Below are 17095 nucleotides of genomic sequence, written 5' to 3' on the forward strand. Positions count from 1 at the left end.
ATGACCATGAGTATCATTTAAAGCCATGATTTTAACTTCTAATAATGCCACACTTATTGACCATCTTCTGTCTTAACACTAGAGTTAAGATGTGTATGTAGATGCTACACAAAGACAAATTCTGGCTTGATCAAACACTAAGTGCTACTAAGTGGCATATTCCTAACATTAGCTTTTATGTTCTTCATCACAACCAGAAAGAGTTGGTGGTTTTATCTCCAGGCTAGATTAGAAAACAGGTTCCGAGGGGAGTTTGAATTCAAATTCAGGTCTGTCTTATTCCCAAGTCCATGCTCATGGGACTGTAGAGAAGTCTGTAAACTTGGTATACTACTTGGTCATAAATAAAGGGAAGCCCTTAGGGAGAAGTTATACACTGGTCCTCTCCCTTTGGTTTTCTTTCGTTGGCAAGAATCTGGTAGATTTCTGAAAGAATCTTAACTGAAATTTTAAAGGATAAACAACATTCTAAACTTTAAGATATGATTTTTATTGAACATGTGTAAGATTCACCTTTACATTACTCAAATATTTTACAATAAAAAATTAGTTTTGGTAAAAAAAAAAAAAAGGAAAACATTTCCTGGATTAATAGTTGGACAATTAACAAAAAATATAAATATGAAGGTCATTTTCCATGTATTAGAGATTAGAATACTAATGGAATCACTTCAATAAAATCTTATTCATAAGCATTTACATGATTACCCACAACTCTGTCAACTTCCAGAGGACCGAGTAAATGTATAAGAGGAAGGTGATCCCCAGAATAAGACATATCTCCAAAAAAACCAAACTGAATATACCCTAAATGTCTTCCTGTATGTGGAATTTGGTCAATGAGTATCAATAAGAGAATTCTTTGTTATATACATAGGGTGAACATAAACACTTGTAAATGTGGAGTTTGCTGTCCACATAAATTAAAAATGTCGCAAATTCTGTCACATGGAGAGTAGTTAGAGATCACCCACATGACCATTTAAAATATACTGTGTATATATATTATCCTCTAGAAAGTCATATATAAGGGAATAAGGCCTTTATATCCAAAGCAGTCTTAAAACAGGTTAATATAGGCATGTTTCATCCTCTGTATTTTTAGACTTCATATTCTTTAACATCTCAGCTATTAAGACTATGTACAGTACCTAAGCCAACACATGAGTAATGGCATAACCCAATTTCAACTATAGCATAGATTATATTAACATGACGTACCATCCAGGAGAACTGACCAAGCATACTTTCTGAACTGCCCCAGTTAAAGATCTGTTAAAATGCAATCCTGTCACATGAGCCCAGTCTCTTTCAGAACATTATCATATATAACGGAAGCCTAACATTTCAGAGAACTTCAGTGAAGTATTTAATAATACTATTAGCATGAACTTGCAAGTAGTCTGTTAGCATGGAAACCTTAAAATTCTAAAAATACTTCTGGATGTTTTAATATATCAAAACTCATTGACAACTGAATATGTTTTGACTGGAAGCTAGATTATTTTCCCTTCTAGCAACAAATGGGTTAAGTGGTAGACACCTGTGGCTCGTGGTTTTTATTTAAAAAACAAAAAGCACATACAGAAGAATCTAGTTTGGACAGCATTACTCTGATAGTATTTTGCTGGAATGGTTTGGTGGACTTAAGGATTCTTGGTCAAGACTTTCTCAGATTCTAAGTAACCAATCTGAATCAGTTGTCTGTATACAGAAGCCTCCACCAGCACCACTGCAAAGGGGAGTCGGCAGTCAGTGTATAAACTAATGGCCCAGGGCCTTCTCTGCCCTTTGCGACCCTTCACATCCTCTCTAATCTTGGTCACCAGCACAAGTCACAGGAAGTGCCCCCCCCCAAGGTATTTAAGACACTTCATTACCTGATCAGAAATACTTAGCTTTAAAAAGTTAAAAGATCATGAATCCTTTTTTCGAGGGTAAGATTAGAAAAAGAAAACGTTATACATCTGAAAATTCTCCAAGACTAGGTGGTTTAAATATTAGATTTTAATATTAAAAAAATAAAATCTGTAATATTTAAGTTAAAAATTTATTAAGTTTTCAAATTTATTTTCTAAACTCAAAACGGAACCAAAAGTGGACTTGGTATTTAATAAGCAGGTTTTTTTTGAATAGCTACATGGTTAAGATATTAATAGTACAATAGTTTAAGAAAAACTAGAAAATAAGACACATAGGTCCTTCAACAAATATTTTTGAGGACTCTAAAGAAATCTAGTTGCAAAGTATGCTGACAAAACGCAAAACAGAATAAAATAAATCCAGACTTTCACTGACTACAGAAGACACTGTCATCTTTTTTCTTCCTAATGTTTCTACTTATTAAAATATTGGTTATATTTACTGCTACATTAATCAAGATGTATCTGGTGACTGCTCAATCAAAGGCACGATTTTCAAAATCTCTCCACATTTTGTTTTTTAAAAATAATTCTCTATCATCTTAACTACCAAGAGCCAGTCTTGTATTGGGCCAAGGGCAGTCGAGGATCAGTAAGATGGGGGCAGTGTCCTAACCATGGCATCTCTTATGTATCTGAAGAACGTCCTCACGGAGCCTAACTTACAACCTAGTTTTTATAATCACTTTCAAAACTGCAAAATCATCTGTAGAGATGCCAATAAAAAATATAGAACTAATACTTTGAAAATAGAAAAATACGTTTTTAAGACGTCATACTAAATATCTCTCTAAACAATATCTTCACATCTCTCTTAAAAACTTTGATTTTCTTCTTCCCATAATATATAATGAATGGATCATTCACCTGTTTATTCACAGACAGCAAGTCTTTACCACTTAAGGTAGTATTTTCCTTGGTTAGATTAAAATGTTCAGGTCAGTGTTTTTCTTCATAACAAATCTTAATAAGAAAGGTTAACTAATAAGTGAGAAAATTCTATCTTTCAACATTCAAAATATCCCCAAATAGGGTGTTATCTCTTTAAAAAAAAATCAGAATCTATTTATAAAAGTAGTTGGAATAGCCAATCATTGAAATATTAAAAAAAAACCCTTAACATGAATTATTAAAAAACTTTCAAACCTCTAAATTTGGGTATTAAAATAAATTTTCTTAAAAAATAATATTTTTCCCTTATTTTGCCAACATGGAAATACTAGACCAAAGTAATTCTAACACACTGCATTTCTTGAACCTGGTTTTGAAAGTTAAGGACTGGGAGTTACTGGTTCCATAGGAGCAACATTCTTTTTCAGTGACTAATTAAGTCCAACAAAACTGAGATCTTTCCACACAGAAACTGTCATGTAAGACCAGAAAAACTCTTAAGGTTTATCTGCTGTGCTATTTAACTGGATCCAGATCAGATATTCTTTCTTTAAAAGCTCTACCTGATGTATGTTGTTTTCTATTCTTGCCTCAAAATAACTAATTTCTGATGCAGCAAAGAAGAAAACGGAAAACAACAGGTCCATGTCAGTAAGGTCAAGCGGCTATCCCTTGTTCTTTATCCATTACCTCCTTGGAATGATTTTCAGTTTCATGTAAGCCTAAATCTTCAGAGAAAAGGCAGTTTTGTTTCTGACCGCATCTCAATTTTCCTCCTGTTGTTCTAAAGTTTGACTCCTAAACCCAGCAGATATTATTGTTAGTTAACAGAGCTCTTACGTTAGGGCATCTTATGAAAGCTTAACATACTGAATCTTACACTTCTCTTAGTCTTTTATATCGCACTAGTGGGAATTCTGCAGCTCATCTAATATTAACAGGTAATGATACATACTGCATAATAATAGCATTATACTCATTCATGTATCTCAGACTTAAATAACACACACTTGTTTTTCAATTTATGACTGATTCGTTTAGAATTAAGCATTTTACATATTTAAACTGTAGTATAACACTTTCCCAAAGCACAAACACCCACATTTTATATCAATTATTGTATCAAGAAGAGTGAATGAATTTAGTACAATACTGTAAGGAGTATACTATGGAAGATTTCCTTCCCAGGAATTATATCTATTCTTGGCATAATTTATAGTTTAAATTATTTTCACTTCTTGTCTCGCAAACACAAAATTTAAAAGCTAGAGCCGAATCTGTTGAACATGTCTATCACAGGTTTGACACTTAAACACTAAAACTATACTCAGATGTATAGTGTTTTTTCCCACTGGATGTTTTGACAGAAAAAGCAGGCTTTTCATTATTATGTGCAGTGACCACAGAGGCCGTATTCCTGTAAGCACACGTGGCACACTGCTCTGGTCCTACTATTTCAACGTCCCTGTTGGCAGGTGTGAAAGGAGAGTGGTGGGCACCTTCAGAGGAGAAATCAGTGTTGGCTTTCCTCTTGACAGACGAACATGCTTCATTTTTTTAATAGGTTCATTTGCTCTAAGTGCTTGAATAAAGTGCCTTAATAGCTCAACTGCCCACATCTTAAACCCACAGGGAAGCTTCAGTTCACCAGCTTGACTTCTAGCGTTTGATCACAACTTGTTCATAAGCTCCAGACCCCACCCTAAAAATAGGGAAAAGACAAAACAAAACTTCAAACTTGTGAGCTGCAGTGTTTGACACTGTTCCAGTTAAACTTGCCCCCAAAGAGACAGTGCATTAGACATTTTCTACTTGATTTGATATCCACAAGGCTTACAGGTATCACAGAGAGAAAGTACTTTAAGTCTCCAGTGTTTATTAACTGCTGCACTGGGATTAGTCTGGTCCCTGATCACCTCATACTTATTCCCACGTAATCTAGAAATGTTTCCAAATTCTTACTGTGGCAACATACTGTGGCAAACATGTCTATGTATAAATCTGAAATATATTGACTCTGGTGGTTCAGATCTTGCACTGAGTTAACAGATGACAGTTTCTAGTAGCATTAGTAGTGTGGCGGTGTCTTTACATACTTAACTGGGAAGTGCAAAACTTATTTTAGTCAAATGCAAATGTCTTTGTAAGTGGTCCTCTTTGTAAGTGGTCCATATTGTAAATTATATCTATGTAAATGCAGATTAAAAGGGAAAATGATCTTGAAGAGGGATTTATTTCTTTATAAGCTTGGTTTGTCAGACCGTGGGTTGTCTCCTACATCTACCCTCCCCCTTTCCATGGTTTTAGCTAGGTACAGGTTGCTTGGCTTGAGAGCACATTTCCTAAACTCTTTGGTCTGTAAGTGTGGCCTTGTGACTAAGTTTCCCCCCAGGGGGCATGAATGGAGACATGCCAACTTCTTCCTCATTTGCTTAAAGGGAAATTGCTTGTGCCTTGAACGAGTGGCAATTTTGACAACACAGGTTAAGGAGAATGGTAAAGGATAAAACAGAGGTACCTGCATCAGTGAATCACTTCTGGGGCAAATGTGTCCCTCCAGGCTGGCCATTTTATTTTGGAGTCTCTTTATTACAGCAGCTTAGCCTTTGCCCTAATATGCCAGGTACTATCTGACCTCTATTAATGAAACATGGTGAATAGTAAAAGACTTAAAATTTGCAAGCTTTGTGAATAAAAGTATTAAGAAATACTTAAAGGCCTCATCAACAGATTTTCTTTTTTTGCCGTTTTTTTTGCTATTTTTGATGCACCTGGTGCCTTAGCCTTATGTTACAATGGAATAAACATGCATGTTCCTTCTATTGTTTCTTGGTCTAGGAGGATAAGGTTTGTGTGTGTGTGGTGAAGGAAAGCATAGCATTTATCGCAAGGTACCAAGCAAGGAGTCCAGGGCAGGTAATACTTAAAACATCCAAGCTAGGAATTCCCTGGTGGCCCAGTGGTTAGGGTTGGACTTCCCAGGTTGCGCAGTTGGTAAAAAATCTGCTGCCAATGCAGGAGATGCAAGTTTGATCCCTGGGTCTGGAAGATCCCTTGGAGAAGGGAATGGCCACCCACTCCAGTGTTCTTGCCTGGAGAATTCCATGGACAGAGGAGCCTGGTAGGCTACAGTCCACAGAGTCACAAAGAGTCAGAAAGTCAGAAAGAGTCAGAGTTGTGAGCACACATTCTCACTCCAGTGGTTAGGACTCTGCCGACTGCATGGGTACAATTTCAGTCCCTGTTGGGGAGCTAGGATCTCACAAGCTGTGAGGTGCAGCAAAAAAACAAAAAACCAAAAACCACAAACAAAAAGCCCACCTGAACTCCCCTGATAAAAGTTTCCATAGCACTGTAAACAGGGTCTTTCTGTTGGCACTGGGTTTATTTTTGGGTGAGGATCTTTCTACCCTTTCAGTGATCCCTCCTGAATGAGCAGGAGGAAAGCTGAAGTGGAGTTGCATGGATGGAGGGTGTCACTGCTCAAAGTTAACACCAGGCTCCAATCTCCTCACTGGTCAAGATAACAGGGGCTACCTCCTGACATTTCACTCTGAGCATGCCAGAGATCAGGAAGACCAGAAGTCACTACCATGACTGGTCTCTGCCCTTAATGGCATTTTAAGAGGAAATTTTAAAATTATAAAAAATGGAAGTAGTAGTAACCACTGGTAATGGTGGCTACTAGTCCACCATGGACTGACTGAACTGGAGTTCTCAGTTGCTTGCTCAGGGACTTCTCTTCTAACGGATTCATTCTAAAGAAGAAATAGGAACATCTTCAACAGAACACCAGTGAACACTCTTTCATGTCTGCAGATAATCAGAATTTGAAGGAACCCTGGTAAGCACCACTACACAGTGGCTTTCAGATGACCTAAAATGGTTCTGTTTCTTGAAGTGATGGAATAATAGGAACCAGACAACTGGATAGAATATATGAAACAACAGTTTTCACACATTGGACAACAGGCAGCATGGAACTGGTCCTGAGATAGGGGAAAGAAAGCAAGCAAGGCAGACAAACTGCCCCAGCATGCTTCCTGAAGCCATTTCCTTTTGGATCCTCCAAGCCTACAGTGCAGGGAGGGAAAACCCAGCGCAGTGAGGTGGTCTCTTAGAGTGGAGGAACCATGTCAGAGCTCAGGGATGCCACAGGCTAGAATTTGTAAGTCCAGGGTGTCAGAAGAAGTGGAGAAAAATAATGGCTGGAGTACTCCCAATTTTGAAGAAAATTGTAAACCCACAGATTCAAGAGGCTCAATGAACCCTAAGCAGAATACATGCAAAGAAAAACCCACCAAGGCACATCACAACCAAATGCTAAAAACCAGTGACAAAGAGAAAAGCGTAAAAGCAGTCAGAGATGAGAGATAAATCTCAGAGGAATGGAAACAGACTACTTGACAGAAATTAAATGTCCTAAGGGCAAGCAAGGAGGTGCATGCAGGGTTCTGTAAACAGCTCGGAGCCAGCCAGGCTGTATCTGCTAGACTTATAAAGGATTACAGCAGACAGTCCTCCCCAAGTCTCTATCACTTGTTGCTCTGTTCTCTTCAATCTCACAGGTTCCCTGTTGGAACTTTGGTTCACTTGTGCCTCTTCTGTGCCCTAGGTAAATGATTCTGGTTTTATCCTGTGCTACAAGTTTATCTTACATAATATATCTAACACTAACACATTAGCTTCTCTGATGAATACCCACTATTTATGGACAGACCTATGTGTGCAAGTACCTGCTGGACAGTTCAAACAGATTAATTGCCATAGTAACTGTGAAAGACAGACCTTTGATTAGTAGGAGAGGACAGAGGATGAGAGATGGTTGGATGGCATCATCAACTCAATGGACATGAGTTTGAGCAACCTCCAGGAGGTGGTGATGGACAGGGAAGCCTGACGTGGGGGTCACAAAGAGTCAGACATGACTGAGCAACTGAACTGAACTGATTGAGTACTAAAGTGCTTACTGCATGCCAGATTTTGTCCTAAGCATTACCGTGTCTTATATCATTTAAACAGTATAACTCTTATGAAATAGGTTGTATTATCATCACTATTTTAGATGTGAGGACACTGAGGCAGAGAGAAGTGAAGTAACTTACCAAAGACACACAGCTCATGAATGGTGGAGCTTGGGACTAAACCCAACCCAGGCAGCCCATGTATGTTGGGGTGTGTGTGTTATTCTTCCAGGGATGCAGCTGTCTTTTTTGTAGCAAGTGAGAGATGCAATATGTCAAGATCACTAAGGCTAAGCTGGGCAATCATGGCTAAGCCAGGACAGTGGCGCTAGTGGTGAAGAATTTGCCTGCCAATGCAGGAGACATAAGAGATGCGGGTTCAATCCCTGGGTCGGGAAGATTCCCTGTAGTGGGAAGTGGCAACCACTCCAGTATTCTTGCCTGGAGAATCCCCATGGACAGAGGAGCCTGGCGGGCTACAGTCCATGGGGCTGTAAAGAGTCGGACACGACTCAAGTGACTGAGCATGCACAGGAACAGAACCCATGTCTGACTCTGGCCCATTCCCCTTGCACCACGACACACTGTCCCTGATGTTCTTCAGCATGTGATATGAAGAACCCCAATGGTCCCTTTAGGCTTCCATGTACTGGGTGATAATATTCTAACATTCATTTGGAAGGAGGATAGGAGCCATAATTCTTAACTACACAAAACCTTTGTATTTGGTTTTAAAGAATTAAAAGAATTCTTTAATTTGAAGAATTAAAAGCTAAATTCTTTCTCAACTAGAAATTATCTTTCTTTTCTCCGCATAACAACACAAATAGCTAGCATATATTGAGAGCTTTCTATGTGCCAGGTACTGTGTTAAACAACTTTACATCAGTGATCTAACCCTCACAAAAAGCCTGTGAGTTAGGTAACTTATTTATCATCCCCATTGTACAGGTGAGGAAACTGAGGCTTACAGGGAGGTTATTAACACTGTAAAGTCAATAGTGGTGGCCCCTGGGCAGTCTAATGAAACAGCCCATGCTTCTGAGCATTTATTAATCTGGTTGCAACTGTGTCTTTTGGTTGCAACAGAGTCTTTTGCTGCTGCTCCTAAATAATACAGTGAGGGCTTAGTGAGTATAATCTAAAAGAATAATAGCTAGGGCTTAGTGAGTATAATCATGCCATTTATATTTTAAAACAACTCCACGAAGTACTTATATGATTGCATTTTCCAAGAGTTAAGTTCAATTGAAGTTAAATGGCTTACTCCAAAAGTGGTCTGGTTAGGATGTGAACTTGTCTCTTTAATTCAGAAATACATTTTTCTCTACCATACATATCACTGTCCTCATAAATTTTATTCTTCTATCTGTTCCCTACTACTAGACTCTGCTTGCTCCAATCTACCCTCAAAATCACGGCCAGTTACTTTTCTAAAATGCCAATCTGCCAGTTCTCTGTTGAAGAATGACCAGTGGCTCCCTAGTGTATACAAGAAGGTTAAACATTCTCTTATGGCAACAGAGGCCCTTTATAACCTGTCTTAAGATACTTCCCAGCCTCATGTCTCACAACTCCATTTCACATGCCCCACCTCCTCAGAAAAACCTGTTCACTGGCAATTCTTTACATAGGTTATATTAATCATGAGCCAGTAAGGTAAAATGATTAAGTATAATGAATGGGCTTTAAGACTCAAAAGAGACATGGGTGTGAGTCCTGGTTTTCCCACTAACTAGCTTTAAGGCTTTCCTTGGGTAAATTACCTTAACCTCTTTTTATCTTTTTTCCCTCTTTTAAAAAACTAATAGTGGTATTTTTTTGAGCATTGAAAGAGATAAGACTTGAATGAAATATATATATGGTGCTCAGCACATAACTAATAAATGCTCAGTAAGTACCACCTATAATTATTATATATTCACTATTATATAGTTATATATTATAATTATTATGCCTGTAAGTTCTTTCTATTTGTTCCTACCACCAGGAATATTTGTCTTCCACATACTCCCTGGCAACTGCTCACTTATTTTATTCTCCCAGTGCTCTACCAGTTCTCTACTAATACATTCTAAAAACACATCTAAGGAAATCAACAAATAAACTTAGAAAATACAAATTGTATTTTGTACATACTCAGGATAAGGAAACATACTCACAGGATATGGAAAACTAAGCTACACTAAGAGCTGTAATTTTTCTCATGGAACTACTAATACTTTGCTTTCTAGACTCAATCTGATACAAACTTTGTAACTTTCATCTTCCACTCATGAACATTTAAAAAAAAAAGTCACTCTACTCTTTAGTAAGATACTCTTTGGTCTACATACCTGTTTGGAAGATGACGACTTCCAAAGGTTGTTCTTCCTCCAGGACCCACAAATAACCTTAGTCCTTCTTCTGCAAGGACAATATTTGTTATACATATGATTATTACTGTCAAATAATATTCATATTTCAATAAGTTAACATTTTACATTTCAGTTTTGTTAAAGAAATAAAAACTTAAAAGAGCTACACACATGTTTTAAAACAGGCAGTTTAAAAGAAATCCTAATAGTTACTTCTCATTAACTTTCTGTAAGCTATTTTTCTTAAAGCTGAGTAAAGAAGACAGCTGTTCCTACAAATTTCCTCAAGTGGGGTTTAATTATTTCTCTTCACAACCAGTTATATAATGAAACTAAGGCCACTGTTAACTGCTCTCTAGTCACACCAGCATGAATAATTATACTTTTCAAATCGGTGGCATGTAAATTTTCAGCTTCAGTGAAAATGCTAAGGAGCGAATGAGGGACTACCACTCAACCTCCCAAACTGCAGCAGTGACCTGAGGTACTTATGCCCCGTTATGACAAAGCAGATGACGGTACCTATTATAAAGCAGACGTTGATGCATAGTTTAAAAGTACAATAAAAGCTTTCTTAAAAATTGATATTTTTATGAGTTAATTCTTTCCCAAATTTAATGTCCATTAGCAAATAAATTATAAAGTTGTTGTTTAGTCACAAAGTTGTGTCTGACTTTTTGTGACCCCCCATGGACTGTAGCCTGCCATGCTCCTCTGTCCACGGGATTTCCCAGGAAAGAATACTGGAGTGGGTTGCCGTTTTCCCCTCCAGAGGATCTTCCTGACCCAAGGAATGAACTCGTGTCTTCTACTTGGCAGGTGGATTCTTTATCACTGAGCCACCTGGGAAGCCCAAGTTATACAGTTATCTTCAGATTTTTAATGAGTGTTAAGTTTATTTTACAAATATGCAACGCTATCATGATGTACAGCCTATTCACTACTGACCACATGGATTATACAAACCTGGATCACATATATCTAAATATGCGTGCTAAGTCGCCTCGGTCATGTCTGACTCTTTGCGACCCTATGGACCATAGGTCTGCCAGGCTCATCTGTCCATGGGATTTTTCCAGGCAAGAATACTGGAGTGGACTGCCATGCCCTCCTCCAGGGGATCTTCCCAACCAACCCAGGAATCGAACCCACATCTCTTACATTTCCTGCACTGGCAAGCAGGTTCTTTACCACTAGCACCACCTGGGAAGTCCATATTTACATATACTTAATGGCTATCTACACACCTTCTGCACTGGAATCTAGGCTGAAGTCTTGACTCTGTAATATTTTCTCCACAATATCATCTGCATCCACTCTGGTATCATCAACTCGCTTCAGCTGAGATTCTACAGAATCTTGCTTCACTGGGCATCTTTGAAAATAATTAAAAAAAAAAATTTCTCCCTTTATTATGTCATTAAAATGAAGTTTTAAAAAAATTTTTCCCATTTAAAGTGAGTTCAAAATGATACCTATTGAGTATTTCTAAAGCTGTATCTTCTTTATCTGCTATATCAAGACTTGGTTCAGCTGTCTTTTGCTCAGCTTCATCACATGGCTCTAGAATACTTTCAACTCCTGTTGATGTACTTCCCACTGAGGTATTTCTCCTGTGGCAGAGCTCAGAGAAACTAGATGACCGGGAGTGGCAGGAGCTATACCCTGTCAGAGAAAATCACTCTGGTTGTTAACACTAGTATCAAATACACTGCAACCAAACATGTCTTCCCTGCACCGCTCTTAGCCTCTACCTGATACTTTCGATTGCTGGCTCGCATAGCTTGATGTTCTAGAATGTCCACAGGCACCGAGTTCGTCTGGAACAGAGGCACTCTTTGCTGAGAGATCTGCAATATGTCATAACATGATGTTACTTTTATTGTCAACAAGTCAACGGTTGATATGTATTTTAATCTATGGATTTTGTTGTTGTTTAGTCGCTAGGTTATGTCCAACTCTTTTGCGACCCTGTGGGCTGTAGCCTACCAGGCTCCTCTGTCCGAGGATTCTCCAGGCAAGAATACTGGAGTGGGATTACCATTTCCTTCTCCACAGGATCTTCCTGACGCAGGGATCGAACCTGGGTCTCCTGCATTGCAGGTGGATTCTTTGCCACTGAGCCTCCAGGGAAGCCCAATCTATGGACTTCAGAAGCTGCTAAATTCATTATCAAGAGTGAAATTCCTTTAAATCAGTACAATGTAAATAACTGTTGCAAGAAATACTGTACAAAGAACTTAAATACCTCAGTTTACCAAAGTGCTATGGTACCTTTCATAAGATTTAATAGCATTCTATCTTAAATAAAACTATTTCAGTTTTTATATTTAGTATTTCTCTGATAAAAAGGAGTCAAATGACTCCTGGTGGTCCAGTGGTTGAGACTCCGTGCTCCTGATGCAGGGGGCCCAGGTTTGATCCTTGGTCAGGGAACTAGACCCCACATGCCACAACTAAGGCCTGGCACAGCCAAATAAATAAATAATAAATTTTTTTTAAAAGGGAGTCAGATGGATTCTTCTAAATTCTCACAGAATTTCCAGGTTTCTGTATGGTGTTTGAGGAAATCTTGCTTCCCAAATCTATCACAACGGGAGGCTAAAGAGTACTTTGTGACTTTTGCATTAGAGATGCCAGTGCTAGGCTATAATTTGTACAAATGTCTGTGGTTTAAAACGACACAGCATGTGATATACCACTGAGAATAAGGTTCTGCAGAAATTGATTATAGTATTCAGTTTCAAAGTAAATGTACAAAAAAAGCAGTGTCAAAGCCACTTCTACTATTTCCCTAATAATGTGCATATTCCAGATGCCAACTGTGTATTTTCAGAACTAGGCTTCTTCTACAGAATGCAGAACTGTGGCCATTTTCATGAGGGTGAAATATTTGAAAACTAGAACTGTTTTTCACTTACGGGCAAAATAAAACCCAACTGAGTAATATAACAATTATAACAACAGCTCTATAAATGATATTGAACACAGATGGGCCAACAAATGCTGCCAAATAAGTAAGCTACTGGAGTGACCTGGACCTTCTGCAAAGGGTTTTTCATTTCTGGACAGACTGTAAGGTACAAATGCAAACCAGCATCCCTAGTCCTGCTTGACAGTGGTTCTAAGCCCTAGTACAGCAAATTCCGAATGCAAAGAGTTGGTTCATATCAAGAATTATACACTTTACTCCTAGGGTTAGCTCAGATCTTAATTCATCCATTTACTGGTTTACTGGTTTTCAAAATATGTTCATTCAATAAATATTTATTAAGCTCTTAGCAGGTCAATGCCCAATACTGTACAAGATATAAGGGTACAAAATAAATAAAATATATGCTTCATGTGCCAAGTACCAAAATACAAGCACCAAAAAGAAGCTATCAAGCACTCCAAAGGACAAACACGTCGAACACTATGTGGTAATAGGGGAAAGACCTCTATTGGAGATTAACTCCAGGTTTTTAACAACATATAGGAATTTCTTGGCTAGACTAGGCAGGAAAAAGCATGCCTTATCTGTAGAAAGGCAAATAGTTCCATAAAGCTGGCATATACCCAACTATGATTGAAGGAAAGAGAGATGAGCAGATACCTGATAATGAAGGACTTATCTCTATGAGTTTCAGGATGGAGATAATCCAATGGCTTTAAGCAAGGGTGTGACTTGACTAGATTAACATTTTGGGAAGATCATTTTGGCAGCAGGATGAATAGAAGGTGAAGGAGTGAAGATTTTCATAATAATTCAGCTGAGAGATGCTGAGCAGGCACAAATGATAGTACTTCACTACTAACTAGAAGTGTGTGCCAGGATAACTGCGACAGAAAATACAGGAGGAAGAGTTAGGAAGATGTGCTGGGCATGTGGAATTTAAGACATCTGAGGACGCCCGTTCACTGGTCACAGATTTCTACTGTGTCCCTGGCCGTTATGCTGTTGATCCAAAGATAAATTAAGACCTGATCATGAGGAACTTAGAAGCTTGCTGAGAAAAAAGTTAAACAGATGGGTTTTAGTCTAATGTGACATGAAGTGGATGTTTCCAAAAAGCATTTGGAAACATGTGCCTGGAGTCAGGATGAAGCTTTGGAGGCAACACAAATTGTAAATCAAACACACTAACTCATATTTACATGATAGTTAAACTGAAGGTACAGATGACATTGCCCAGGGTGGGGTGAATGGAGAGAACCAAATCCTGGTGAGCGTCAATATTTTAAGAGGAAGGAGGAAGAAGATAAGCCTCCGAGAAGTTAGAGAAGAGAAGCGGAAGCCAAAGGAAGAGAAAGTTTCCAGAAAGAATAAATGGCCAATTTATTCAAATGAGAACAGAAAAAATGCCCACAAGATTTGACAGTCATATCCTTGGAGACATCATCAAAATAGGGCAGAATGCAGAAGCCAGAATCCTGTGTGTTTAGGAATAACTGGGCAGTACATTATTCCTAGAAATTTGGCTATGAAAAGTGTGACAGAACGAGGGTGGGCATGGAGGGAGGAGGCGAGTATGTGCCCAAGGAGGAACAGGCGATAGAGAATGATGTAGGGCTGATGAGTGTTTGGTTTCCAATATGAGAAACAATTCAGAATATTTAAATATTGAAGAGAAGGAGCCAACAGGAAAGTTACAAGCCACAAAGAATTCACTGATATCAAATCAGGAAATATCATAACCCTCATTATGTATAAGAAAGCTTATCTTTGCAATCTAAGGAGTGCTGAAAACATTAATTGTATCACTACACCTTTCTTCTTCTTCTTTCAAATAATAACCCTGGGGATTGCAGGGGATAAAAAAGGAAGCTCATGAGTGCTTTTTCCCCAGCCAACTTGACATTCCCCTTACCTGCTTTACACTTGGGGGGCAGCCTATGACTGGGAGTTTGCCTGGAGAAGTGATCCCAGCAGCAGCATCACCTGGGCACTTACCCATGCAGTTTTCAGGCTCCAATCTGGATTTACTTAATCAAAAACTCTGGCTGCAATGTCAGCGATCTATGGTTTAACAAGCCCACCAGGTGATTCTGATGTGCACTAATATTTGGGACCGACTGACAGAGGGCACGTGATTCACGGACGAGAAGCACCACCTGAAAGGTGACTGGCAGAAGCTACTGGGCATGTGGACGCTCCCGTAGCGTCCTATTGGATCTGTGGGCCGCAGAGGCACACAGTGGTGGGACCGGGAGGGTCACTGCAACATTGAGCTTTTAATTCATCAAAGCATGACATACCCTTTGGACAAAATGAAGCCCTGGTTTAAGCAAAAACTGCATGATTAAAACTCTGCTAATACTTATTGGCTCATTTCTAGTCGCATATACTCACAGAATTACAAATTTGGGAGGGGCTTTGGGAATCTTTTCGGGTAGTACCATGACTCACAAACTAGAAAACGAGTAAGCGACACATCCATACCTGCTATCCCAAGATGAATTTTGAGAGTCTCTCCACCTTTTCTGTCTTCTTCCAGAGATTCAGATTCACCGGCAATTGGTATACACATTGATGTAGAAGGAGGCCTGCAAACAAACATTCCTAAGGATCAGAACTTAATGGATGGTGAATGTGAAAGTTTGAAATGTTGTTAAGGGATGGATTATGTAGTCAGTGCACAGCCTCAGTAAAGGTGTCTGGTAATGTCCCCTCTTTGAGGATGAAAGTGACAAAAATCAACAAAATAATGTACGAGCATTCCTCAAAACTTGATTAAAATTCATGAGGGAAAAAAGTTTTTTACACAACAAAAGAAGTGAGACCAGAAAGGACTTTGCCTCCACAGAGTCGGATGGGAAAACAGAGGAGGTGTATTCTCAGGAGAGTGGTGCAGGGGCTCCAAATGTCAGCTTGATTCTCAGGCCAGGCAGGGATGTGTCTGTGCCGTGGAGGTGGCGGCACAAGCCCCTCTGTAGCTGAGGCTGCAGGGGATACCTCACGCCTCCGACGGTAAGATCTCTTGTCGGCTCCATCTACTTAAATTATCTATGGTTTTATCTTCCATCTGCTTCTTGTGTACACAGGCCACCTGCTTGAGGAAGAGTCAATAAAGAGCCTCGTTGTTTAGATTTGATTTTGAGGGCTGGATTCTTCGGGAGTAGGTGATGAATATAGTTTCATTCGTTCACTCAAGGCTCCTGTCTCCACATAGAAGCTGTGAAGCAGGGAGGGACAAGACTGATTTCTAACAACAATTTTTTTTTTTCTTAAAGAAAACATTCTTAATCTTTTGAGGTTGATATCTAGAGGAAAATCACATATCTCTAGAGACCATCCCTTGGTGACCTGAAATAAAATAGGAAGGTGGTTGAAGGGGGATCATGAAGCTGACCCATTAAGTGGCAACTTAAATACCTTACTGTGTTAGTTCACAGGAATCCTCATGCTATTTAGGTCCTCATGCTATTAGGTCTATGCTATTTAGGTCATGCTATTTAGGATACAGACATTTAAGATTTGCATTCAGTTCACTTCAGTTGCTCAGTCATGTCCGACTCTTTGCGACTCCATGGACTGCAGCACGCCAGGCTTCACTGTCCATCACCAGCTCCAGAGACTGCTCAAACTCATGTCCATTGAGTCGGTGATGACATCCAACCATCTCATCCTCTGTTATCCCCATCTCCTCCTGCCTTCAATCTTTCCCAGCATTAGCGTCTTTTCAAATGAGCCAGTTCTTCACATCAGGTGGCCAAAGTATTGGAGCTTCAGCTTCAGCATCAGTCCTTCCAATGAATATTCAGGACTGATTTCCTTTAGGATGGACTGGTTGATCTCCTTGTAGTCCAAGGGACTCTCAAGAGTCTTCTCCAACACCACAGTTCAAAGGCACCAATTCTTTGGTGCTCAGCGTTCTTTCTCATTCAACTCTCACATCTACACATGACTACTGGAAAAACCATAGCTTTGGCTAGACGGACCATTGTTGGCAAAGTAATGTCTCTGCTTTTTAATATGCTT

The 17095-nt window shown here is 39.1% G+C and overlaps 1 protein-coding gene across 1 annotated transcript in view; it reads right to left on the minus strand.

Moving 5' to 3' along the window:
- Positions 1-469: 469 nt before the first annotated feature.
- FAM102B (family with sequence similarity 102 member B) overlaps positions 470-17095 on the minus strand; it is a 77906-nt gene continuing 61280 nt past the window's right edge. Inside the window, exons 6-11 of the mRNA XM_043460476.1 lie at positions 15557-15660; positions 11889-11984; positions 11610-11799; positions 11382-11509; positions 10114-10183; positions 470-4515 (exon numbers count right to left, since the gene is read on the minus strand). Coding sequence (XP_043316411.1) covers positions 4473-4515; positions 10114-10183; positions 11382-11509; positions 11610-11799; positions 11889-11984; positions 15557-15660 — 631 coding nt within the window. The 3' untranslated portion in view covers positions 470-4472. The remainder of the gene's footprint in view (positions 4516-10113; positions 10184-11381; positions 11510-11609; positions 11800-11888; positions 11985-15556; positions 15661-17095) is intronic.

Source organism: Cervus canadensis, chromosome 2 (genome assembly GCF_019320065.1).
Source record: "Cervus canadensis isolate Bull #8, Minnesota chromosome 2, ASM1932006v1, whole genome shotgun sequence".
Classification (NCBI taxonomy): domain Eukaryota; kingdom Metazoa; phylum Chordata; class Mammalia; order Artiodactyla; family Cervidae; genus Cervus; species Cervus canadensis.